The sequence below is a fragment of the Micropterus dolomieu genome, linkage group LG02 (assembly GCF_021292245.1).
Source record: "Micropterus dolomieu isolate WLL.071019.BEF.003 ecotype Adirondacks linkage group LG02, ASM2129224v1, whole genome shotgun sequence".
NCBI classification, from domain to species: Eukaryota; Metazoa; Chordata; class Actinopteri; order Centrarchiformes; family Centrarchidae; genus Micropterus; species Micropterus dolomieu.
Genome location: NC_060151.1, coordinates 20,925,409 through 20,950,246, shown reverse-complemented (window position 1 = coordinate 20,950,246; position 24,838 = coordinate 20,925,409). Strand labels below are relative to the sequence as shown.

Genomic DNA, 24,838 nt, shown 5'->3' with positions numbered 1-24,838 from the left:
TTTGTCATCATTTTTAGGGAAATCTGCCTTGCACTGGGCTGCTGCAGTTAACAATGTGGATGCCACTGTTGCCCTGCTGAAGAACAGCGCAAACAAAGATATGCAAGATCTTAAGGTCAGACATCCACGACTCACTTTTTTGCATCAGTGACTTAAATTGAGACATGTTTGTATCTAACAGAGCCTCTGTTTTGTTGCTCTGTTTTACTTTTCAGGAGGAGACCCCTCTGTTCCTGGCAGCCCGTGAGGGCAGCTGTGAGGCTGTGAGGGTGCTGCTGGCTCACTTTGCAAACAGAGAGATCACAGACCATATGGACAGGTTGCCAAGGGACATTGCTCAGGAGCGTATGCACCATGACATTGTGCAGCTTCTTGATGAGTACAACACAGTAAGGAGTCCACAGGGCCATGGAGGGGTTGGACACCACCTCACTGGGGGACACACTCTGTCTCCTCTCATGTGTCCCCCCAGCTCCTTCCTACCTAGTCTGAAGAACACCCCACAGGGCAAGAAGAATCGTCGGCCTGGGGCCAAGGGTTCTAGCCTGGGAAGCCAACATGCTGCCAGTCTGAAGGAGTCCGTCAAGGCCCGCAACAAGAAGTTGACCTTGGACATGCAGAGTGCCTTACTGGAGAGCTCAGTGACCCTGTCCCCTGTCGACTCGCTGGACTCACCCCATGGGGGAGCTAGCAATGCTGGCTACATCACCAACCCCACATCCCCCGTGGCCATGCAGTCACCAGGGCTCTTCCACTCCTCCATGTCTGTCCCAAACACCCCAATGGTACATAGTAACATGTTGGAAGGAGGTGGCCCCTTTGCTGTGTCTCTAGCCCAACTCAATGATCTGGGAGCTGGAATGTCCTTGCAGGGACGTGTCTCCATGGCTTCAGATGTTAACCATGGATATGTGCTGAGTTCAGGCCAGATGGGTCTCAACATGGGCATGGTCAGTCCTGTCAGTGTGCCCTTTGACTGGCACAACCGGATGCCCCCCTCCTCCCAGTGTGGTCAGCAGGTGGTGAATCTTGTGCAAAGTAGCCAGGCAGGCATGCACCCCCAGAGCCCAGCCATGCAGCAGCAGAACATGCTGATGCACCAACAGCAGATGTACCGTAATTCCATGCTGCAGCCCACGCCTGTTACCTCCACACCCACTATCAGCCCAGTCAAGCTGCCCTCCATTGCTGAGCAGCAGCAGCAACAGCAGCAGCAGCAGCTCATCAACCACGCCATTCCCAACCAACAGAGCATGGCCCGCATGGGCACCTCCTCTCCACCGACACCCCAGACCTCCCAGCCCCCACCATCTTTCTTCCAGCAGCAGCAGATGCCTCAGCAGCCTTCTCAGCCACAGCCTCCTGCTCAGCCCCCACAGTCAGCCACGCCAGCAGCCCAGCCCACTCAGGCTTTGCCCTCCCAGCCTAGTATCAGCACTGCAGGAACGGAGGATTACCCAACCCCTCCCTCCCAGCACAGCTACTCATCCGCACTAGATGCCACACCCAAGCATTACCTCCATTTGCCGAGTGAGCACCCCTACCTGACCCCCTCACCAGAGTCTCCCGAGCCCTGGTCCAGCCCCTCTCCTCACTGCGTCTCCGACTGGTCAGATTCCACACCCAGCCCAGCAGTTGCTGGCTCTGCCCAGACCCAAATTACTCAAATCCCAGAGTCCAATGGCAAGATGCAGGTGTTTGCGTGAAGATCTCATGGCCCCTGTTTGAAAAGAGACCTGGGGTAAAAGAATTTGTGGACTGGCTCTTGGGCCTGTCTGTGTTTATATGTCAGCCTGTTTCCAAGATTTTCATTGGATTTGGATTGACTGTTCATCACGAGGACCGTCTGCTAGTGATTTTTGCAGAGAAAAAAAGTAAAGGGAAATGTGTGTTGTCTGAAAAATGGCAGACAATTTAATGAAGTAATTCTGTCACAGATGGACTTGTTTTTTATTATAAAAAAAAGTATATGAAGAAAACCAAGTCTTTCATTTCAAAGACTTAGGGATGTTCTCCTGGAAACTAACAAACATTTAAAAAGTAGATAAGAGGAAAAAGTAAAATGTTGAAGGGAATTCATTTATTTTTATTTATTGTTTTTATCTCTCTGAACTGCTTTTTTTTAGATGTTTTCACCCTTGTTCTGTTCTAGCTTCTCACGTAATGTGCCCCCCCACCCCCTATTTTATACAGGCCGCTTACATATCTATTTAGCCAATGTGGCATAATTCAGACCAGTTGATAGACAGACAGAAGAACCTTCACCCCTCTTGACGGATATTTATTTAGGCCAACAAAAGCTGGTAAGGATGATAAACTGGTATGAGCAAATATATATTAAAGAGTTGCTCAGCAGTAGTGATGTTCTGTTCTGTTTTGAGTGAATTGTGGTAATTGATTACTTTCCATATGAGTATTATAAATAAGAATGTAGATGGGTATCTCTGAAGCACTTCAAGTGACCAGCCTCAAAGGGCAAGTGTGGGTCGACTACAACATTTAACTACAATGGATATTTATGATATATGGGTGGCATTTTCCTTTCTGAATATATCAGCAGCCCTGGTACCGTCAGTTTTGAAGCTTGTTTTCATTCACTTTAAGAAACTGTTTCAAACAGAATGGTTTTGTCTGTAAAATCAGCCTCTCACTGCCCTTTTGTTTGAATTTTTTGCTTGTTCCATTTGTTTTATACTCTGTGTTGTTTTTTTTTTTTGTGAAAAACATGGATACCTTTTTTTTTTAACATCGCTTCAGATGTACTAAGCTATGCTCAGCTGCTATTTTATATCACTCTTTCCTGCAAACATTCCTCCATTTTGTCTGTCATGTTGAGTCTGGATGCTGTGCCTTTTCAGAAGCATCCAACACAGAGTTAAACCAGATGACAGACAGGTAGAGGTTTTGAATTTGGTGAGCCCTCACCATGTCCTTCACTGGACTAAATGGAAAAATTCCTGGACTATCAGTGATAGTTGAGATCTCGTTGACTCTCTCGCCTCGTCTCTGGTAGTGTCTGTGGTTGAGTAGTGGTCATTGTGAGGGTGTGGCTGCTGGGCTGTGACTGCTTGTGCCCTGTCACTCCTCAGGGAGGTGTTTTATGGCATGCAGTGGGACAGTTCCCCTGCATATACAGTAGCTTCCAGTCCAGGGGCTGTGGAGTTGCATCTTAAGATGGCTGTTAAAAGAGACTGAAGGAAAGAACACTACTATGTAGTGCTGCGCCTTTTAACCTTTTACAGAATTCTGAGATGACCTTCCCAGTCATCCGGCTAACACCTTGTGTAATGTCTGACCAACTCTTTATCCCCACATGACCTGAGTCTGTAGGATAGAGGTCATCCTCTCCTTAACATACTAAGAACATTTCAGCATAAAGTCAATTGATAATAGTAGAATTTGGAGAAAGTAACCTTTTGCATTTTCACCTTGTGATATCATGAACAGAAATGAGTAGGCCACCACTCCTAGCTACTACTTTTGTGGTGACCTACCCACTTCCTCATGTTCTGTCATAGAGTTTATTTGTCATGCATTGTTTTATCCTGTTCACTATAGACTCAGCCACTGTTCTGTCAGACCGGGGAAACGTGATGTTGTTCCCAGTCCAGTTCACATTTTACTCACAAGGAAAACTGTTCTTTGTTTTTTATTTTTATATATAACTGGTCTTTCAATTTCCCTACCAGGTCGCACTAAGTGTTTTGTACATTTCAGCCTCCCAACTCTGTTTGTAAATATGTTTGTTCTGGGTAGATCTTTGCTTGAGAAGTCACATGTTTCTAAAATGATTGTTATGTACTAAAAAGGACAAAAATAAAATGTACTTCATTTAGCATTATTTGAAGCTGAGGCTGTGACTGATATTTTATTGTGTTATTAGAACAGTCATAGATATTTTCTATCATTATTAATTTCTATACTTGTTTAAAATTAGTTCAAAATCATTGTACATAAAACCTTTCCATAGTTTTTCTTTCTACAGTCAAAAGTTGTAAAATAAGTTACTTATAATAAAAACTGTAGGGAACTACATTTTTGTGTCTTCGTGTTCAGTGATTGCCTCATATTGAAAGGAGGATGTTCATTAATGCAGGTCCTCATAATCCTAGACATTAAATTAAAACAGAAAATGCACTTACCCAAGATGAATTATTCAGCAATTTGATAGTCTGAAATTGTACTCTTTTTGTCCAATACAACAGTCCCACAACATCTTTGTTTTCTGTTTAACAACAAATTTTTGAAATCAAAAATCATATTTTTGAAATCAAACATTTGTGGGAACATTGTATTGGACTGCATTATATTCTAAGTTGTAAGTTTTTGTACCAACCTTAAAAAATGATACCGATGAATAAACACCTATCTGATCTGTCTTCATCCACAAAATTTACATTACACAATGTAACAAAATATACATAGACTTCACAATTGTGGTATTAATTGCAGGGCTATTGTATTATATTGTAGGTGTTCATGATATTATGTACATGTCCATCGGATGTAGTTATTTATTTATATATATATATATATATATATATATATATATATATATATATAATTAAACTTAAACTCAAAAAGGAGATAGAGAGGGTTACAATAGCTTATTCCTCATTCTTTTATATAACCCGAACAGATTGCCAAACTGCTATCAGATACCCCTATATTTATTATCACCATAAAATTGTGCTACTGGTGAATGGTGAATTTGGTCAAACTGAAGCAATATATTTTTAATTAAAATAATGAAATAAACGTTCAATCATATTGGGGTGTACAGCATCTACCCAGCAGGTCCAGTCTCCACTGTCCAGGTCTAATATGAATTTGGCTGTGAGGATGAACCTGAAGGTGGTACTGTTAGCGGACAGTATGTTTCTTTAAATGTCATTTATGATTTAAATATTGTTTATCGAATGTTTTAATGCACTATCACAACTTCAGTTTGCATTCCCATTGCAGGATGTCATTGCTCTTGGAAGCTTGGGATGAATTCTATCTCATATCCACATTCCTTTATATTTGGATTTTAGATTTAGATTTTTAGATTTGTATATTTCGTTTTATTTTCTACTTACCTACTTTCTATTATTATTTCTATTCCTTTATATGTTGACATGTTTACAAAGTAAGTATATGTAACAAAAAAATTTCCCCTCAAGGACCAATAAAGTATTTCTGATTCTGATTTCTGATTCTGAAATGTTCCTAAGCAGTTTGGTAGAGTGCTATGATTGGAAGTAGATGAGTGAATTAGCCTTAGCATTTTTTTATTTTTTTTTATTTGGCTGTTTGAAGGACCAGACTAACAAAGCACAGCTGCTGTCAGATTAAATTGAAGCATTGGCTGTAATAACAGATTCCACTCCAGGTCATTCAGAGCAGAAAGGAAAAGAAATTATCTTTTATCGTGGCCTGGATCCACAAGTCTGAAGCATATATTACTTATTTCTTTGTTTGTTTGCCAGTCTGTCTGCCAAAAAGAGGAATCTAATACAGTATGGTACTATTATTACTTAATTTACTAGTTTTGTAATAAGATTACAACAAATCTTCTTTAAATCATTACAGTATAGTAATCCTCATTAATGTTTTATTTTTATGCCCTGTTCTTGATCTCCTTTAAAAGTAAGACTAAACCAAATAAACTTCTTATTTAAGGAGAACACAAAATGGAAGAGTGCTTCACATCGCTATTATACAGTATTTACTTGTACAAACTAAAAGAAAGAAATTCCATAAATATGATGTGCATATTACAGTACATATTACAGATTGTACATCCTCCTATGGCCTATGCCATGTTGTAGCTACCGCAGTCAATCACTGTTTCCTTAAGAATAATATTTATATTCTGTGCAACTTGACAGTACAATCTTTATTTCTCCCCTGCCCTCCTCTGCAGCATCTGCAGTACCCCAAGAAAAGCATTGACCACGCTATTATGTTTAAAGGTCATCTTATAGAAGGTGTCCAGCGGCAGACGACCGGTTGGATCTGCATGCTTCAGTGCAGTCATGGGCATGTACAGGCGGTTGGTCTGGTGGCGCAGAGGAGGCTCCTTGGCTGTGATAACTTTAATGGTTTGCTGAACAATAAAAACAAAAATATTTCAACACTCATTATGCGTTTTCACTGGCAAAACAATTGTTTTAGTGACCTTTTAAACTCAAATTGAAACCACTTGCCTCAGCCACTTCCTCTGGTGTCTGGCCTAACGAGGCGAAGATCTTTTTAGAGTATGGCAGGTAAACTTCACGGAAGATTTTGGCCGTCTCCTCGTCTGTCCCTGATAGATCCATCTTCTCAGCATCCTCATACACTTTCCTTTCAAACTCTGTTACCACGGGGCCGGGTTCCACTAGAGTCATCCTTGTCACAGAGATATGAAAAAAGATACATATAGGACCACTTTTCCATTACAGTCAACGAGTTGTAAAAAATCTTACCATTGTGGGCTTACTGATAACTAAAGTTTCACTTGTGACAGTGGCTGCATTCAGTTAAAGATAGAAAATGTATTTTTCATGACATGTAATCACTTGATGTTAAACTTCATTGCTTGCATTGCCAGACTTTCACAAAATCCTTCCACAGCAAATTTGGAGGCTGAGTAGACGTCATTGAACAGAAGACCTGTGTGGAAACAACAAAAATTAGTAAGTAACCTCTTAACTCTCTTTTAATTGTTCTTCTGTAATCTCCCCGACCCAAACGCACCCTGTATTCCCATGACGCTGCTCATCACCACAATATGGCCACTCTGCCTCCGCTTCATGTCGGGCAGCAACTCCTTCACCAGCCGTGTCATGCCAAAGAAGTTTGTGTCAAAGAGCTCCTTCATGGCAGCGATACTTTGGCACTCCAGTGGTCCAATCATGCCAACACCAGCATTGTTCACTATAACAGCAGAGTATCATATGTCATTATGTGCTTGTGGAGAGGTCTTAACATTAAACATGTCTATGATAATGTGAACAAGAGGAGACAGACCGAGAACGTCCACCCGTCTGTCCGGTAGGCTGTTGACACACTCTCTGATGGAGGCTTCACAACAGGCATCTAACTGTTTGATTTCCAGGGTTTTGTTTAAGGAGTCCCCTGCCGCTGACTCCAACGGTCCCCGTTTATTAAGATCCCTCATTGTGGCTACCACTGCCTCACAGAAACAATGAATACACTGGTAGTCAGTAGCTGTTATTTCTATCATCTAAAGTTGTTTTGTTTTGTTTTTTGGTAGAGGACAGTGAATGTCTGACCTTTAAACCGTCTAAGCTCATCCTTGGCGAGCCGAGCAGCCACAGCCAAGCCAATGCCAGAGGAGCACCCAGTTACCAGCACACTCCTGGTTCCCATGGCTCTTTGACCTCTGACCTCAAGGCTCAGAAAGATCCTGACTGCTCAGTCAAAAAATGCTGTGAACAGGGAAATGTATTTAAAAGCATATTCCTCTCATAATATTATATCATCATCATCACCATTCTGTAAAATAAAGATGTTTTTTTTTTGTGATACCATTTTTCCTATTGTGCATTCTGTTACTAATTTCTTACTTACTTACTTACTGTGCATGAAAACTTATGTGAGTGTTTAAAAAAAGCACCGTAACAAAAAAAGACTGTTTGATTGCACATAAATAAGAAAACTGAACCACCACACAATGCAGTTGTCTCTCATCTATACTTAAGTCAAAAAAAAAAGTTTTTCTCTAAACAATTAATTTAAATCAAAACTCAACAAATTAAGTCACCGGACATGAGTATTCAGCGCTGCTGCTGTGAGGCACTACTGAGGCCAGTTTGGTATTTGTTCAAAGATTATATTGGCTCTAATCTCATTTATGTATCCTGGAATGTTTAGCTGCCTAGAACAGCAAGTTGAGTGCTTTGTCCATAGAGGCACTTAATTTCCGCTTGAACCATTTAACAGGTATAACTGCACTCAGTATATATATATCAAGTGCATTTTTGAGATACACAACAATTTTATTATAAGTATTATCACCAAAAGTAAAAGTACTCACTTTACAGAATAGCCTCTTCATACAGTTATTATCATATAACATAATAATTATAATAATATTGTTTGGTGCCTTAAGTCTTGATTGTGTATCCTCGGTATGGGATGTTCTGATCAGAATTGTATATTTGAATTTGTCAACCCCTATATACCTATGTACATAAAAACATTCAAATCTTTATGTGGAGCCAAATTTAACCACAAATACCAATCGGGTAATTTTAATCTAAGACAATGGGTCAGGTTTAATAAATAACTAGAAACTGCCGCTGTAACATGCATTTAGTGGATTAAAATTTACAATATATTCCTCTGAAATACATTGAAGTAGAAACATAGCATAAAATTATAATACTCACAATTACCTCGAAATTGTGGTTATACACAGTATTTGAGGAATGTAGCCTACTTAGTAAGTCCCACCACTGTATATCATCCCATATTGAATCCACTTGAATATAAACTACAGTGTTGCCACTGGGGATAACATTTACAGTAAGGTCGCTATAATTCCTACAGGACGAGTAAACCACACCATAGTTCAGACTCAGAGGCCTTGTAGGTCGGCTTGTAGGTGGTGTTGTAGTCTACCAACCTGTAGAGCGAGCAGCGCGTCCTCCACAGCGGCAGATATGCGAAATAAAGACTGTACTAAACTAGCGGATGGCTAAACTTACGTTACTGCAGCATTCAGAGAGGGGGGACACTGCCAAGTTACATCGGGACATGCGGCAACATTACCTACATAAGCCCAGCGATTAACTAAATGGGTCACTTAAGCCTACTCAGTACTTGGGAGTTGTAGTTCTTTAAACGACTCCCTTGAAAACTGCAGCACATCACTCACATAACATCATGCGTTTATAAGACTGGCCACTCATTCTTCACTTCATATTTGATAATAAAGTAGGCCTACATTAGAAATAGAGATAACATTAACATTACATGTCTAGTAGCCTACCCTTGTTGATACCTCTTTAATAATAATAATAATAATAATAATAATAATAATAATAATAATAATAATATCATCCGCGTAAAAAACTGTACCATACTGTATTGACACTGAGTTTCTGAATTAATTTTGAAACTTCACTTTGAAAGTAACTACCAGAAGTACATTCCGGTAGCATGCTGTTTGCATTGTCGTCGACTTGACGAATTGAATGTGTTGCAGTTTCTCATTGTGACCACTGGAGGGCAGGAAACACTGATGATTAAAAATACACTCAAGTCTACCGCCAGATCTGTCGAGACAGCTGCAGAACACACTAATAGACTCAGAGATAAAATTGTGTATCCAATATTTTGCTCTTCTTGAAGTGTTTACATGAAGGTGGAAGAAACGTTCAAAGAGCTTAGCCATTTATTGGTCTATTTATTGGTATTCATTGTTTGACAACAAAGTGTAGGCCTACATTAGTGATAAAGATACATTCAAGGACGTAGAATTTAGTAGGGACAGTATGGGCATGTCCCAATATCCAGCGACTACTGAACTGTCCCTTGTAATAACTGTGATCAAAACAAATATAACCACTGTGGTCGGTCAGTGTCTAGTCAATGTATATGGTACACAAACGGTTAATAGTTTCTGTTCTCTAAATGTGAGTCCAGTTTTGAATTACTATGTGTAAATTAAACAGAGCTGTTCTCTGTTCTCACGATCTTCACTTTTTTTTAATTGAATGTTTATTTTACAATATAATTAATATAGGCCTAAGACTGTGGGCCTCCACTCAGACAAAGCTTGGAAAAAAACAATATTTATTTATTATTACTTATTATTATTAATATCAATATTAATTATTATAATATCAATATTTATTAATTTTCGATATTATTTCTTAAGCCCAATTCAATTGATATTACTTCCTAACCTTATTTTATACAGGTAGGTTGAGTGGGGAATTATTTTCTTTCCTACAGTTTTTGTATGTAGGGTTTCCTCTCAGAAACTGATGAAGTGGTAGCACCCAAAATGGAGGTGTTAACAGGGTGTTTTATGTTGTATTTTATATAATACCTACCCTATAGTAGGGTAGACTTTTCTACACACCAAAAAACATTGATTTTCTAATAGCATATTTACTAGCAATTTTTTACTGTAGTTATTTTTCAATAATCACACCAATAATTAGTAAATATAATACTATTGATATTATTAACGATTATACCGATTTGACAGCAAATTTTATGTCGCAGTTTCTCACTGTGACCAATGGAAGGTCAGACGCCAATAAGAATGGCTGGAAATGCATTTGTTATGATCACATTACTTACAATCAAAAACTAGCACCATCAAGCAAATGCAAGACCACCAGGTCATAGCAATAATACTTTCTAGTCCATCTGTGTACACAAGAAGAATGCCAAATTGGTGTCTGTTATGCAGCCTTTTATTTCTAGCAGCCAACATCTGGGAGCCTCTTGCTTGGTCACTGTCTTTTTCTTCTCGTTCTTCCGTCAACGTCTTCTTCTGTCTCTTCACCTTTGCCATGGACTCCTGAGTTTGGTTATGTTGTCCACTCATCGCTACGGCACAGCACCAGCACCGCTCTCTACTACCAGCAGCATAATGTCATTTATAACTTGGGTGGCAAGCTAGCCACAAAGCAAGACAGAAACCAATGCAAGCGCTTAGAGTAATGTTACAGTATATTATCTAGTAAATTTGCTAACATGAACTCTAGATTTATAGCCAATGGCTAAATCTCTGTCTGTCGACAACTTTGTTAACACAGGCAAACATCAAGGAAGGCCAGCTCGGCATCTGTCTTGCATCCTTTCAGCTAGCCAACAAGTAAAAGTCAGCCCAATATTTACTCTTGTCCATCTCTTGCTTGGCCACTCTCTTTTCCGCTTCTTTACTTCCTCTGACAATGTCTTCTTCGGTCTCTTCGCAGCCTCTGCCCCTCTGTCCACGCTAACAATACCGAGCTAGCTTCTTCCAAAGCACTTAAATTGTACATATACTTTTTGCTTCTTCTTGTAGAATGATTGTGTTGGTGTGATGTAGTGCCATAAAGCTTTACACCGTTCTTGCGATTGATGTCCTGCCCGGTAATTCACTGTTAAATAGTGAAATACCAGACACTGCAGGCCGAGTGGCAGAAGCTGTTATTTTATTATAAAAATACTACATAATGTTGCTTTAACAAAAAGCATTTACTTTCGTATGATTTTTGCATAATATGACGTCAACTCGGCAAGTTGTGTACCAAAATCTTTGTAGACTTTCGAGTTGTTGTTTTCCGACTTGAGGGCACATTCATGCAAAATTTCCTAATTGGGGAACTCATTTTTCCATTTATTCTTCACATAAACAAGATCACATGTTTGCCTTAGGATTAATTATTACTGTTGACAGAATTTATACTATAACAACCTATTATTATTCAACACACACTGGAAGCATCAGCAAGCATCAGCAGCAACAAATGATGAAGTTTAATGTTGGCTGAAGGTTGTTCCCTACTTACCACACAGCATTAGAATGAACAGAGCTGAGCTGTGTTTTGTCATCCTTGAGAATGAATATGCGTGAGAGGTTGACTAAGGCCTGAGGGAGGGTTTCTTATGTCTTTCTATTTGCTTTGTCATACAGAAGGTCTACGCTGCTGTTCTACTTAGGTTACATTACCCCATTCAGTGTTTTGTACATTTTACATTTACTTCCTTTTATGCAGCTTAAAAAGATGTTTTTTGAATGACCAGGTCTGTCTATTATGTCCTTGTGCATAATTTGGTAATGCAGTGGTATGTGCATGGAATAGAATTTCACACATGATTAAAGCTGCAAGGAGTGATGAACGGGCTTCCTGCACGTTGAGGTGCGCCTGAGTCGTTGCCAGAGGTTGGTTGACACAGCTCTAAATTTTCATGCATTTTGGACACTGCACGAAGGAGTTAAAAGTCACTTCCTGTGAAAACAAAATTATACCTTATGTTCCAGTATATGTACTCTTGGTCTAAAAAGTGAAGCCAACGCGGAAGTGTAACATGTGACGTCACAACAGCTTCCTGTTTCATGACGAAACATCGGAATTCGACGCCACGTCTCATATTTTGAAAAACTTTTCATTGCGAACGTCTTTAACTACTTAAATTTGATGCTTATTTTATTAATTGACCACTAAATTCAAGGCTCCTGGACATGATACAATTGCCTCCCAAATGTCATACATCTAAGTGAAACATGCCACAGGGGTTCCTCATGGGGCCATTTTGCCACCCATGCCCAAGACCCATATCATCCACTTCTGACATGTGTTAAGTTTCATGAGTTTTTCAGAAACAGGACAGGAGGTCTGCATTCAAATGTCAAATATCTTTATTTTGACACAAGAATATCACTTTATTTATGTTTAACAGGATCTTCATACAAACGACTAATAGCCTAATAGTCATCAGTGTCAAATTTCCCTTTTTTGCAGCAAAGCAAAGCTATTTAAGGAGAAGGCATAATATGTTTTTTATGTCACTGAAATAGAAAATGTATTAAAAAAAACACTCTATGGGGACAACACAACAAAGTTGCCTTTTGTTATTTTGTTTAAGCATAATTGGCTTTTTTGTATCGTTTCAGGTATGGTGATCACTTAAAATTATATTTTACTCAGGATTATAATGTTTATGATTAATTCACTATCATCTTGAGTAACCAATTTTATATGATCTGCAATTGTGTTTTTTTTCTATGTATGCACCAAAACACGCTGATCTATTGTGCGCATGGGTGTGAATGGGGTCTTTTGTCTCATGGTTGAATGCATGTTCTTGAAATAGGAACCAACTTCAGGTGTTTGTTGTTCTGCAGGTAGAAAACAGGTATCATGTGGTCTGTGCCAACAAAAGGGACAAAGCAATTCTTTTGTGACATTAATTCTTACATAATTAGTCCATCATTTCTGTCTCAGCCCCATTTTTTGTTTCTGTGTAGGCCAGAGGTTGGTCATTTAGGACCTTCTGTACAATGTGGTGGTAAATAATATAACATGGGAAATAGGCGTTTCACTCATGTTGAGAGTAAAAATGTGAGTCACCACCTCCATTGGCAGCGATGTTTTATAGCCAACTAGCAACATGCAATTGATTGATTTGGTGAGCTATGTGAATTTAATTCATACAGTTCATTTAACATACATACACACACACACACACACACACACATTTACTGTTTTATTTTATTTTATTTATTTGATAGGGTGTATGAATTCAATTCACATAGTTCTTTAAACGAACACACACATTTACTGTTTTTTAAAATGTATTTATTTGTTTCAATAACTTCATTTTTATTTATCTATTTTTACTTAAACACACACACATGTTTACTATTTTATTTATCTTATTTTATTTATTAAACTGTACAATTTGAATTGTTCTTTTGTATTTTCCTTGAAGCTTTGGCAATACTGTTCAATTAACATTCATGCCAATAAAGCAAATTTATATTAAAATATCGCACACTATTTAGTATGACGTCATTATATAGACTGACCTCTGCGTCTGTGTATACTGACTTTCCATGCTTTTCATTCTGCCGTATTTCTCTGACATAACCTATGTTAGAACATCCTAACCATTCAAATGTAAGGTTAAGATCTAGGCTATAAATAAATGTGTTTTAATGTACACAAATGTGTTCTAAAATTGAAGATTCATAATTGGGGAGCAATTTTCTCAGTGGGCTTAATTCGTGTAACAGTGGAGGTGAGGCTCATATACAAGTCATGCTGGGGGTCCCTGGCAGACCCCACAAGTCGCTCTTTGCCTCTGTGTCTCTCCCTCCAGGGTGACAACAGCTGGCTGATAGGCAGGGCTGGACTGGGGCAAAAAATCGGCCCTGGCATTTTCGGCCCAGGCGGCCCACCAAAATTGGTCGGACACCCCTCACCAATACACCATCCTTCCATTTAAGGACTCAGATTAGGTGTGACAAAACACTTAGCCCATGAGACTGTAACATTGCACAAGATTGTGGGCATGACAACAAGACAAGAATATATTTTAACAGGCCTACTATTTAGGGGAAAAATATATACTGATGAAATAGTTGATAGGTCGGTCTGGGGATCCTCCCCCAGAAGATTTTGAGCATTAAACACTTCATATCCTGCATTCTGGGGACCATTTCTGGAGACATTTTCTGCACCATCATTACATACTTTAACATTACTCTAACATCATTGCATTTTTCTTTGTTAATTAACATTTCTTGGTATTTTTCAGAAAATTTTTAACATATGCTTTCAAAACGTTGTGAGTAGCCTACATGTCCCCAGCGTCCCCTGTGTAAATGACCCTCCCTACAGGCTGAGCTACTCCATGCTTACCGCTTCACCTCCACTCTCCTCCTGCTCACTTTCTCACTGGGCCCTGTGACTTTGTCACTCGCTAACACATGCCTCCTCCTCTGCCAGGCTAGGGCTACGGCTCTCCTTTATTCCTTCAAGTGCCTGTGTGCCTGCTTTACGTCGGGTACTGCAGCTGATGTTGAAGCTACTGCAGCCCCAGTAGCAAACATATCGGTTGTTTTCGCGCATTTGGCGGCAGCCGTCTAAACATTTTTGGGGGGGCCATAACGCAAGAAACAGAGAGCAGAGGGGGTAGGGGCTTGTAAGAGATGTGATTGGGCCGGCCCAGTGTCAGTATAGAAAATTACCCAATGGGCCGCTGTCCCTGCTTTATGGGCCAATCCATGGTCCATTTTTTTAAAAACAGACATGAATACATAATTAACGTTGCACCGGCCCCAAAGGTGATTCGGCCCACCGGGTATGCCGGATTACCAGTCCAGCCCTGCTGATAGGAACACAGTAGCTAAGGCACAAGGCTAGAAGATAACAGTGTTTTCTTGGAGTCTTGTATGTTTCCAGACTCACTATCTCCGATTGGAATGCAAAACCATGAGACTTTTACATTTCAGCGTGACTTAAGTAATAAATTGGAGTCTGGCTTTTCAGATTTAGGCCAGTTAATTGGCCTTTTAGGGAGAAACCACAGACACTAAGGAGAACCTGTTTGTCACCTACACGCCTCATATTACAGTAATTATGCACACGTTCACCCACACAATAATACACACAAACAATATTTCTAGCTAACCTTTGTATGGTGTTGTTAAACGTCAGTAAAAGGTATCAACATCTTTCTGACAGCCCCAACCAAAACTGAGCTTTGAACTATTGCTTCACAAAGGTTTTGTTATTTGTTGCAGTGCTGTTGTACTGGGTTGTGTATAGGTGTAGATGGCACAGAGTAGTCCAAAATATATCTTCTTTGACCTTCTTAAGGTCATCACGTCCTTCACAGAGATACTACAAAAGTTACAAAACATGTCAATGACACAGTCAAACGTGACTCTCTGTTTCACAATTCGTTGGGTTCCCATTGGTCCTAACCCTCTATTCTCTGGTTTGTGTTATGGAATCAGGGAGGGGCCAGTTTTCCTTTCATAACCAGAGTTGGAATAAATAGTTGTTTTGGACCAGACTGCAAAGATACAATTTTTGAATGCACGGAACCCAACACTGCCACAATGTAAGTACAATCTTACTGTCCAGACTGATCTTAGATTAGAAATGCCTTTGCGTATGAACTAAACTTAAATGTTGTGTGAAAACTGTCCTCTTCTCACTGGATGAACAAAAATGGCTTGTTAAGTGTTGAGTGAAAACATGTGTGTCTCAGGATTTATCTTTCAGGGCTTGTTGGCTTTCTGCTGGTGTTTACAGCTGAGGCCAGAGTTGGGTAAGCCTAGTTTTCAGTGGATTGCTTCAGCTGACCAAAATGAGTAAATGTTTTTGTTTATTAGAAAACTAGAAGTGCTGTTACCTCCACAAATCAAATTTGAAAATTACTAATCAGCTCATGAAGTAGATCAATGGATATACGATGAATTGAAGATACTAATCACAGATCACGACACAGATGATTACTGATAATTAACCGCGTCTGTGTCTTTTATAATAATTTCCCCTCTAATTACACAGAAACTCATCTCAGTTACAGTTCTGTTCTGAGACAGAACAATGCCTGCTGTTTGACCTGATTTGTAAGACTGACCAATATGAGGTAAGTGTGTATGAGCAAGAGAGAAACCTTTTCACATTTCAGGTACAATAAACTTCCAAAAAGCCCAACTTACCATGTTACTATGTCCCTAAGGTCCGCCACTATGACTCTGTGAAATGGGTTGCAACTGATGAGACATCCTTCTTCCAGGAGATTGCACAAGTTAGAGCGTTCAGACGACTGTATGACTACATCACTGGTGCCAACGTGAATGGTGAGACGTGTTTGTGTATGTGTGTGTGTGCATCCACTTATTTATTTATGTTTTATTTAATATTTTATTGAAACAGGTATTCACATTTTAAAGAGAGCACAAAAATAAACATACATAGGCATAAGGCAAAAAATCAGAACAGCCCACCACTTACAATATAGTATTCCAGACCAGTCCAGGGAGTATCCCAATGTCGGCTTGAATTGGCTCCAGCCCCCTAGCAACCCTGCACGGACAATAATACAAGTAGCATTCCAGATGTTTGAGTATAACTTTTTAAAGTCTGCAAAAGAAATGAGAATTTTTGCTTGCATCTGTGCCTTTTTTTGTGGTACAGCTAAAATTAACCTATAATTACAGTATTTAGTTGTGATCAGAGAGCGGACATAGTTTGGCGGACAGTTTTATTGGAATTCAGAACATTGGATGTATTTCCTATTTCCAAAAAAAAAAACTGTTGTATTTTCTGAATGATTATCCTTAGGAACGAAAATTCAAATGACAACTCCTGTCGTTGTGAAAATCATGGACAAGAAATTTTGGGAAATGGGTGTCTACACATTGTATTTCTTGCTGCCAGCTGAACATCAGAAGGATCCCCCCAAACCCACTAATGATAAGGTATGCTTATCTGACAAAACATGGCAGAAAAATTAAAACATCAACCTTCATTAAGTGATAATCATCATGATGATGTTTGAATGACAATGAAACTTTGCTGTCATGCAGGTGTACTTCCGTGACACGCCAGATGTGAATATGTATGTACTGAGCTATGGAGGATGGATGACGAGCCTGTCTGACAAAAACAAAGCTTACAGTCTGTCTTCTGCCCTTGACTCAGCTGGTGCAGAATACAAAAAGGGCTTCCACTACGCTGTTGGATATAACAGGTAAACAAATGGATAATTTTCTCAGTAATAATCACAAGAAAAAACACAAAAAAGCCCAAAGACAAACATCAGTATTTCATTCTGCAATAAATTTGTGTGTGTGTGCTTGTGCATGCATTTGTTTCTTGCAGTCCTATGACGCTGTTTAACAGGCACAATGAGGTGTGGTTTGTCGCTGAGGATGACCCAGTGTGTTCCAGCAGCAGTGAGGAATCGTAGTTTTCTCCATTCTCCTAAAGGTTATGAGCCCTGTGCAACGACTGCTTACAGCAAATAGTCTTACATGGAGATGCTGTGGCTGGGCATTGTTTCAAGTCACAAAGTGTCATATAAATTCCCTGCCAAACAGAAACAAAATGTTAATGAATGTTAATGAAGTGAATACACCATGCACTACTTGTGATTTTACTCTAGATGGCTGATGGTTTTCTGTTATAGTCAATAAAGTTACCTTTTGCAGTGATTTATTTTGGTTGTTCTTAGGCCTCATTTGGATCTATCCTAAAATGTGTAAAATCAGCTGGTTTTATAAGATGTATTATATATTAATATTAATGTATTTACTATGAAGCCTACAGTCTGACTCCAGTTTAGACAACACATTCTCACTCGTCACATATTGACGCTTGGTCAAGGCCCTTTGGCGTCGCTTTTGAACATTTTTAGACGTTTAAGGTTCCGCGGTCAAGTCAGCAACGCTTAGCAACAATACATATACAACGTCCGGTTAGACTTTCAAAATAAAATGCTAGCTTTCGATACATTGCCCTTTTTAAACGGCACGTTATTAAAGTCCTCAAATGTTGCAATTTGGTTAGGTTTAGGCACAAAAAGTATTTTGTTAGATTTAGGCAACAAAACTACTTGGTTAACGTAAGGAAAATATCATGGTTTGGGTTTAAATAACTACCTTGGTCAGTTAACATGTAAGTTAGCCTACATCACTTGCATAACTTAGTTGCATAATAAAAATATTTAAGGTTGACTATTTTTTTCACACAGGACAGGAACCCCAGTGCCCTGGTCAAAGTCAGGGTTCTGGCTCTCCATTCACCCCAACCTTCTGTTAATATCATATACCTACCTTTACCATCAAAAACTGATGCTACAGGGCTTCCCCCAATGCTTTGAACTATGACGCTATAGGGATCCCCATGCGTTACAAACTGACGCCGATGGGTCTTGACCAACTGATTGCCGTCTGCTGAAGCTGTATTGCCCAGTCTCTTCAATCACTTTCTGGCAAGTGAAATAGCTTACTGCATTTTATGGGCTGTATTGGCCATTTAAAGATATTTTAGGAGGTAAAAAGTACTAGGTGAGCTATAATCTGTCAAATATAACTCTTCTGAATGAAATCAACTAATTTCAGGGCAGAAATAACCTTTCAGTCAATAACAAAAGGCTTCAATCATTTTCTGGCAAGTGAAATACTGCATTTTATGAGTTGCATTGGCCATTTAAAGGTATTTTAACAGGTAAAAAAGAGTGGATTGGTTGGTAGGCCTACACAGCAAGTAAAATAATGCAGAGTCATAAGGATAATAGCAAAATTGTCTTCATTTTATATCTAAGTTGGCAGTAAGTCATGTTAATTAGGCTACAGCCCGTTTTCCAAATATAAACAAAGATATTACAAATAGGCCTACCAAACATCAGTTTTCTGGCAGACGATCACTTTTCAGTCTTCTCCATGCGTCCATATGTGACGAGTAGGGAGTGAGAACTGGTTGGTTTAGAAAAATGATACTCGACAATACCACTAGATGGCACTATCAAGTCCAAGAGCACCATAACTTTCAGGATTACTCATGCTGCACAGCACTTGTGGCTTTTCAGGGACATATCAAGGATTGTAGATTTTCTTTTCATGTAATTAAGATTTACCTTCTGAAAGAAGACAGACAGTATCAGGTGTCATTGCTGAACACCTAATACTGTCTATTGATAGTTATTGATGTATGTCATAACACATTTACAAGCTAATGTGCAGGTGTCATAACCATCCACCCTTGAACTGCCCTATCTCTTTGACGTCACTTTGAGCTTCCTCAAAGCAGCATGTAGCATTTGGGCTTGTGAATGACACCTTATCATCACAAGCACTGGCAGGGAATGTGGAGCAATATAATCACAGTCTCTGATTCAACAAATTGGCTAATATTATATAATACTGAATAAAACTAAGTGTCTTGGGATTTTACTGTTGAATGCATTTTGAGATGGATGCATTATATTTTACTCAAGAATGAATAGCTGATGTTTAACTTGCTTTGTACTTTCTACTTCACAATATATCAGGTGGAAATATTGTACTTTTTACTCCATTACGTTTATATTTAATCTACAGTTACGAGTTACTTTGTGGGTTAACATTTAAAACATAAACATATGATCAGCTTATAAAATACAATACCCCTTGAGCAAATATGCGATTTTGGGCTATATGAACAAAATTTACTTGACTTGGCCTGCAACCCCTCATTATAGAAATATGCAGTTGGGGCCCTTTGTTTGATGTGTCAGTTGTCTATCAGATGTTAGCAGTTACAATAAAGAACGATTTCCCCTCTAAAAAGCTTTGATAGTTTCATTTAAATAGCTGTCCAAGGATCAATGAGGTTAAATCCATTCCATTATTTTACACACACAAAAACTGACAACACATTAGTGCAGCTGAACTTTATTATTATTTCCCCCATTAATAATCGCACAATGCCTCAGATTTATAAGATATTACTTTTACTGGCAATGGAGTATTTTCACATTGTTGTGATGTTACTTTACTTTTACTTAAGTAAAGGACCTGTGCACGTCTTCCACCACTGCATGAATTCCAATGCTACAATACATAATACTAATGATGCAGGAATCACTCTTCGGTTAACTCTTATCTTATCAGCTGAGCTGCAGGATGGCTCAATGATACTGGAGTCATTTCACTACAGTAACAGGTGGATATCTGACTGTCTAACATGGAGGGGCTGGCTGGCTGGCTGGCTTGCTGACTGACAAACTGACTGACTGACTGGATAGGAGTGCCAGCCAGTTGAGGTCAGGAGAGGTTTTATGACTCTCACTACAGATCGAAGTCCACCCGTGGGACTCAAACAACCATCAGTCCACCAGGGCTGTTGGGCCTGCCTGCCAGCCTTTCTGTGACTCTCCTGCGCTGTCTGTCTGGTCTCCTGATCTCTGCAACAATGAAGATCAGGGTGGACTGATTAAGAAGTTCCATCCAATCAGCCAGAATGGATCTACCTGGTTATCGCCCACAGCAGCCCCAGCCCCTTGTCCACCAACCTGACACTTGCTCAGAGGGTCTGTTAACTTTGGAAGGCTCATCAACATGTGAGTACAAGATAGATAGAAAGTGGCCTTTAGGCAGGTATTAGAAATAAAGTTTGAGTTTGTACAGTGTTATAAAGATACCAGTGTATTTACCAGTGTCTGGAAATGTATATTATTCAGTAGAACAGAAATTATATTGATCATGTCATATCATTATATTGATATGATTTTCATTTGGGAGACAGGTTCCTGTGGAATTCATTGCTGTAATGGCAGAAAATTATTTCCTCTTACATTTAATCTTTTATACATGTTCTTTTATAATTAACTTTTTTCTTTATCATTATAATCATTATATTAGTCTGTCCACACATGTAGGGTTGTTTAGGTCAGAGTTGAGATATTGTTTTAGTGTTTTCCTTACTTGCTATTCCTTTCCTCTCATTGAATTTTCCTTCAAGGCCGGGAGAGAATTCCTGTACCCCAAAACAAAGAAACCTAGACTGTGTAAATGATTATGCATCAATTTGCTCTGGGCCATGTACCCGAAGCTGCCCTAAGCAGCAGGTCTCTGGACCAGCTGTATTTGTTTTATAGTACTTCTCTGTTTATTCTCTTTAATAAATTCTTCAAAGACAACAATTTGTTGCTACTCAATTATTTGCTTAATCGCTTACCGGCAATATACAATTTCCACGACAATAACCAGTGACCTCTGGGTATTATGTAAAGGGTCATATCTGTGATCATAGTCAAGCATATCAAGCTGAGTGATAAGGTAATGTCTGCAAAAGAGCGATGGTCCTATACTTCCCATTATTCTATCAACAGCTGAACAAAAACCCTCAGTAGACACACACATCAGCCTCGCACTCAACCACTGAGTATTCTACAATACCTTAACTCAGATCTGAGAGTAATTCTGTTGTCATTCCAGGCATTATTAATTAACATCTTCTTTGTGGCAGACTTGAGATATTACCTGCACTGATGCAAAAGAAAAGAAATGCAAGACAGTGGGGGATCCACTAACCTTTGGCTTCTCTGCATTGAACATAAAGTAAAGAAGAAATAGAGAGAATGAGAACAGGAAAGAAGGGTTGGAGCAAAATTTGCTCTCTGGACACATGCATATGTTTTCAGCAGCTTGGCACATCACCATAACCATCACCATTGAACAACCAGCACTTGTTGTCTCACCTCATGCCACATTGGCTAACTTTAGTATCAGATGTTTGTGTCATACTGTACATTTGACATTTAATGTGTAATTGTGGTGTCATTATCCAGCTCAGGAGTTAAAGACGGAGGCAGACAGCAGAGCAGAGTCAGAGGAGAGCTGTCCCATCTGTGGAGACAAAGTGTCAGGATACCACTATGGACTGCTCACTTGTGAAAGCTGCAAGGTAAGGGACAGGGTTCAGACAGTCCATGGAAAAGCATGTATTCTCACTTTGTTGTTGTAGCACACAGCAAACAGCCACAGTCAACTAACATAGAACTAAGATATTATCATATCATTTCTGCGACTATAATGATACATAATTTTATTTTGTCACTCAGGATTGTCTTGTAATCGTCTGAGAATGAAGCAAAAGTCTCACAGTCTCTCTCTCTCCCTCTGCAGGGCTTCTTTAAACGCTCAGTGCAGAATAACAAGCATTACACCTGTGCAGAACAACAAAGCTGCCCCATGAACCTTTCGCAAAGGAAACGGTGCCCTTTCTGTCGCTTCCAAAAGTGTTTGGCAGTAGGCATGAAGAGAGAAGGTAGAGAAAACAACCCTCACCCCCACACAGAAACATACACACACATTCACTCACTCACTCACTCACTCATGTGTGCCTTTGTACTTGTATTGTACTCTATTGCAACATGCCTTGTGTTCCACTGGCAAGCATGTTCTTTTGTCCCATATGACTTATCTAAGAAGTCATAGATCAGCTGTAATGACCTAGATTATTTATGATGACTTTGTATTGTGGCGCAAACCTGAGCCCTCAAAGTGCAGTGGGCATATTATCAGGTTTCTCAACTTAATCATCTCTGGGAATGTCTGGCAATGGCAAATCTTGTTTTAAAACCTTAATGATTTGTTTGATGTTCTGTCAATAGCGGTAAGAGCAGATCGTATGAGAGGTGGCAGGAATAAATTTGGACCTCTGTACCGGCGGGACAGGCAGATGAAACAGCAAAAGGTTTATCATCAGGCAAACGCTGCTCCCTACAGGATTAAAATGGAAACTACCCAAACACACAGGCCTACAGCTCCAAATGACCTTCACCTAGTGAGCAGTCACACAAGCACTACATTGTCCTCTGATGCTTTCCATCAGTCTCACATGTATCCCTCTGGCATGGGGCAGTCGAGTCCGCCCATGCCTCTGGACTACAATCTGAACACAGACACGGTGCTCACACCTCCATCCCTGCCCTACCCTGGACTTTACCACTGCACCTTCCCTGGATATTTCCAGGAGAAAGGGGAAGTGCCTTTTAGCTACAGCTTGGCTCCTCCAAACTATCCAATGCACCCAACTCTGAACAATTCATTCACTCCAAGAAGCACACCAGCATCATCCCCCTGCTCAACACCAAGCTCAGCCACCCCTTTTGCCCAGGCTCCCACACAAACCCCAGACACTCTCACACACAGCTTCCTAAGTCAGCTCCTGGAGGCGGAGCAGGATGAGAGCCAGCTATGTGCCAAGGTCCTCGCCATTCTACAGAGAGAGCAGGCCAGCCGAGGCAAACATGACTGCCTAAATACATTCAGCATAATGTGCAAAGTGGCTGACCAGACTCTGTTCGGGCTTGTGGAGTGGGCCAGGAACAGTGCACTCTTCAAGGAGCTCAAGGTGATTAATTATGACATTGTAAACCTAAATCTCTAATTAGCTGTGTAAGTGGACCTATGGCATTTATTCTTTGCTATATGTTGGGTGCTTACTGGAAGTCAAAGGCCATAGCGTTTTGTTTGCAACTACATCAGAATTGTTTATGCTTCCCACAGGTGGAGGACCAGATGGTGCTGCTGCAAAGCTGTTGGAGTGAGCTGCTGGTCTTGGATCACCTCTGCAGACAGGTGACCTATGGCAAAGAGGGCTGCATATATCTGGTCACAGGACAACAGGTACAGTTTAACGTTAACTGCACAAAATGCAAAATACTTCATATTCAACAATGTCAGATTGGACATTATTTGTTGTTTTGGGTTACACAGCAACTTTAATTCTGATCATGACCTCTTCTTCTGATTCAGATTAAGGTGTTGACCATCATCTCACAGGCAGGAGTGACATTGAGTGGCCTGGTATTGAGGACCCAGGACCTGGTGTCAAAACTGAAGGCACTCCAGTTAGACAGACATGAGTTCGTCTGTCTCAAGTACTTGGTGCTATTCAACCCCGGTGAGCTTTTAGTTGTGCATTTTTCTTTTAATGTTACTCTCATGCATTAAGCTTCTGTTGGTGTTGAGCGGTTTTGTATGCATGTATTGTGTCGATGATGAGTGAGCCATGCATCATCTTTCTGCTCTAGATGTGAAGTCAGTGCAGAGCCGCAGGCAGGTGGAGCAGATACAAGAGAGGGTGAACAGGGCCCTGATGGAGCACACCCAACACAGTCATCCAGGACACTCAGACAAGTTTGGCCAGCTGCTGCTTCGGTTGCCTGAAGTACGTAGCATTAGCTTGCAGGTTGAGGAGTATTTGTACCAGCGCCATCTTCTGGGGGATTTGCCCTGCAACTCTCTACTCACTGAGATGCTGCACACCAAGCACAGCTGAGAAGATGCTGTTGTATCTAGTCCTACATGAGTGGCATAGCCCGAGTTTGCTACTGTGGATTTTTGCACCTTCTTTTTTGCCTTTCAGACCCCACTGTGTTTGTTTTTTAAAATTTTGATGGTTGTTGCAAATACTCAACAGGCATGCTTTAACAACACTTACAGCCTCAATCACTAAAGTGAGTGGAAAAACACAAGCAAAGAAGGGAAATATTTACTAAACTTGTTGCCCATTATTAACAGTATTACTACAGCCCAGTAAATGTTTTTTTGGTCTGTATTGTAGGGCAGATTTGAGATCCAAGCACTACCATGATGTGTTAATAAGCAGGAAGAGCTTAACTGTGTAAAGAAAAAAGAAAAATGCATCATTGAATAAAGAAATTTGGTTTTTGGAAATTCTTGTGTACTCAAAACCTGTAACTGAATTACCTGGAGTGTGTTTCACCATTATAACATGTTACGGTTTATGCAGCAAGATTTTGGCACTAACTAATACCAACTGCACCCATTCAAAATTCTAACAAAATATAAACAATGCAAATGGAAAAA

The 24,838-nt window shown here is 39.9% G+C and overlaps 4 protein-coding genes across 5 annotated transcripts in view; 3 read left to right on the top strand and 1 right to left on the bottom strand.

The window, feature by feature from the left end:
• notch3 (notch receptor 3) overlaps positions 1-3,841 on the top strand; it is a 31,599-nt gene extending 27,758 nt beyond the window's left edge. Inside the window, exons 32-33 of the mRNA XM_046032176.1 lie at positions 18-115; positions 216-3,841. Of these exons, the coding sequence (XP_045888132.1) occupies positions 18-115; positions 216-1,706 (1,589 nt within the window). The 3' untranslated portion in view covers positions 1,707-3,841. The remainder of the gene's footprint in view (positions 1-17; positions 116-215) is intronic.
• Positions 3,842-5,693: 1,852 nt separating this feature from the next.
• Positions 5,694-16,327, bottom strand: zmp:0000001048 (retinol dehydrogenase 8). Of its 2 annotated transcripts, none has more exons than XM_046041267.1 (7): positions 16,175-16,327; positions 7,263-7,418; positions 6,997-7,158; positions 6,724-6,903; positions 6,546-6,639; positions 6,192-6,375; positions 5,694-6,091 (listed from the first exon to the last, which is right to left on the bottom strand). In XM_046041267.1, exons 2-7 carry the CDS (start codon positions 7,357-7,359, stop codon positions 5,882-5,884), a joined length of 927 nt encoding a protein of 308 aa, XP_045897223.1. In that variant the 5' UTR covers positions 7,360-7,418; positions 16,175-16,327; the 3' UTR covers positions 5,694-5,881. The 2 variants fall into 2 exon arrangements, with proteins under 2 accessions (XP_045897223.1, XP_045897229.1); XM_046041273.1 differs by lacking the exon at positions 16,175-16,327 and adding an exon at positions 8,618-8,755.
• Positions 15,474-17,671, top strand: soul5 (heme-binding protein soul5). The gene is made up of 7 exons (XM_046041282.1): positions 15,474-15,567; positions 15,718-15,777; positions 16,020-16,101; positions 16,195-16,315; positions 16,800-16,936; positions 17,045-17,208; positions 17,340-17,671. Coding segments are annotated over exons 1-7 (654 nt in total). The 5' UTR covers positions 15,474-15,565; the 3' UTR covers positions 17,428-17,671.
• A 1,070-nt stretch (positions 17,672-18,741) lies between these two features.
• Positions 18,742-24,685, top strand: nr5a5 (nuclear receptor subfamily 5, group A, member 5). Its single transcript, XM_046032151.1, has 7 exons — positions 18,742-20,559; positions 21,790-21,905; positions 22,127-22,268; positions 22,615-23,357; positions 23,513-23,632; positions 23,762-23,909; positions 24,040-24,685. Exons 1-7 carry the CDS (start codon positions 20,460-20,462, stop codon positions 24,285-24,287), a joined length of 1,617 nt encoding a protein of 538 aa, XP_045888107.1. The 5' UTR covers positions 18,742-20,459; the 3' UTR covers positions 24,288-24,685.
• Positions 24,686-24,838: the final 153 nt, after the last annotated feature.

Bases quoted from the DNA above. Each gene is read 5' to 3' on its own strand.
- zmp:0000001048 (XM_046041267.1), bottom strand. From the start codon at position 7,359: ATGGGAACCAGGAGTGTGCTGGTAACTGGGTGCTCCTCTGGCATTGGC. The intron at 6,376-6,545 runs GTGATTACATGT...CTCTGTGACAAG, and splicing joins GCAATGAAGTTTAACATCAA to GATGACTCTAGTGGAACCCG. The intron at 6,092-6,191 runs GCAAGTGGTTTC...TTTATTGTTCAG, and splicing joins CACCAGAGGAAGTGGCTGAG to CAAACCATTAAAGTTATCAC.
- soul5 (XM_046041282.1), top strand. The intron at 16,102-16,194 runs GTAAGTGTGTAT...TATGTCCCTAAG, and splicing joins GTAAGACTGACCAATATGAG to GTCCGCCACTATGACTCTGT. The intron at 17,209-17,339 runs GTAAACAAATGG...TGTTTCTTGCAG, and splicing joins TACGCTGTTGGATATAACAG to TCCTATGACGCTGTTTAACA.
- nr5a5 (XM_046032151.1), top strand. From the start codon at position 20,460: ATGGATCTACCTGGTTATCGCCCACAGCAGCCCCAGCCCCTTGTCCAC. The intron at 21,906-22,126 runs GTAAGGGACAGG...CTCCCTCTGCAG, and splicing joins TCACTTGTGAAAGCTGCAAG to GGCTTCTTTAAACGCTCAGT. The intron at 23,358-23,512 runs GTGATTAATTAT...TGCTTCCCACAG, and splicing joins CACTCTTCAAGGAGCTCAAG to GTGGAGGACCAGATGGTGCT.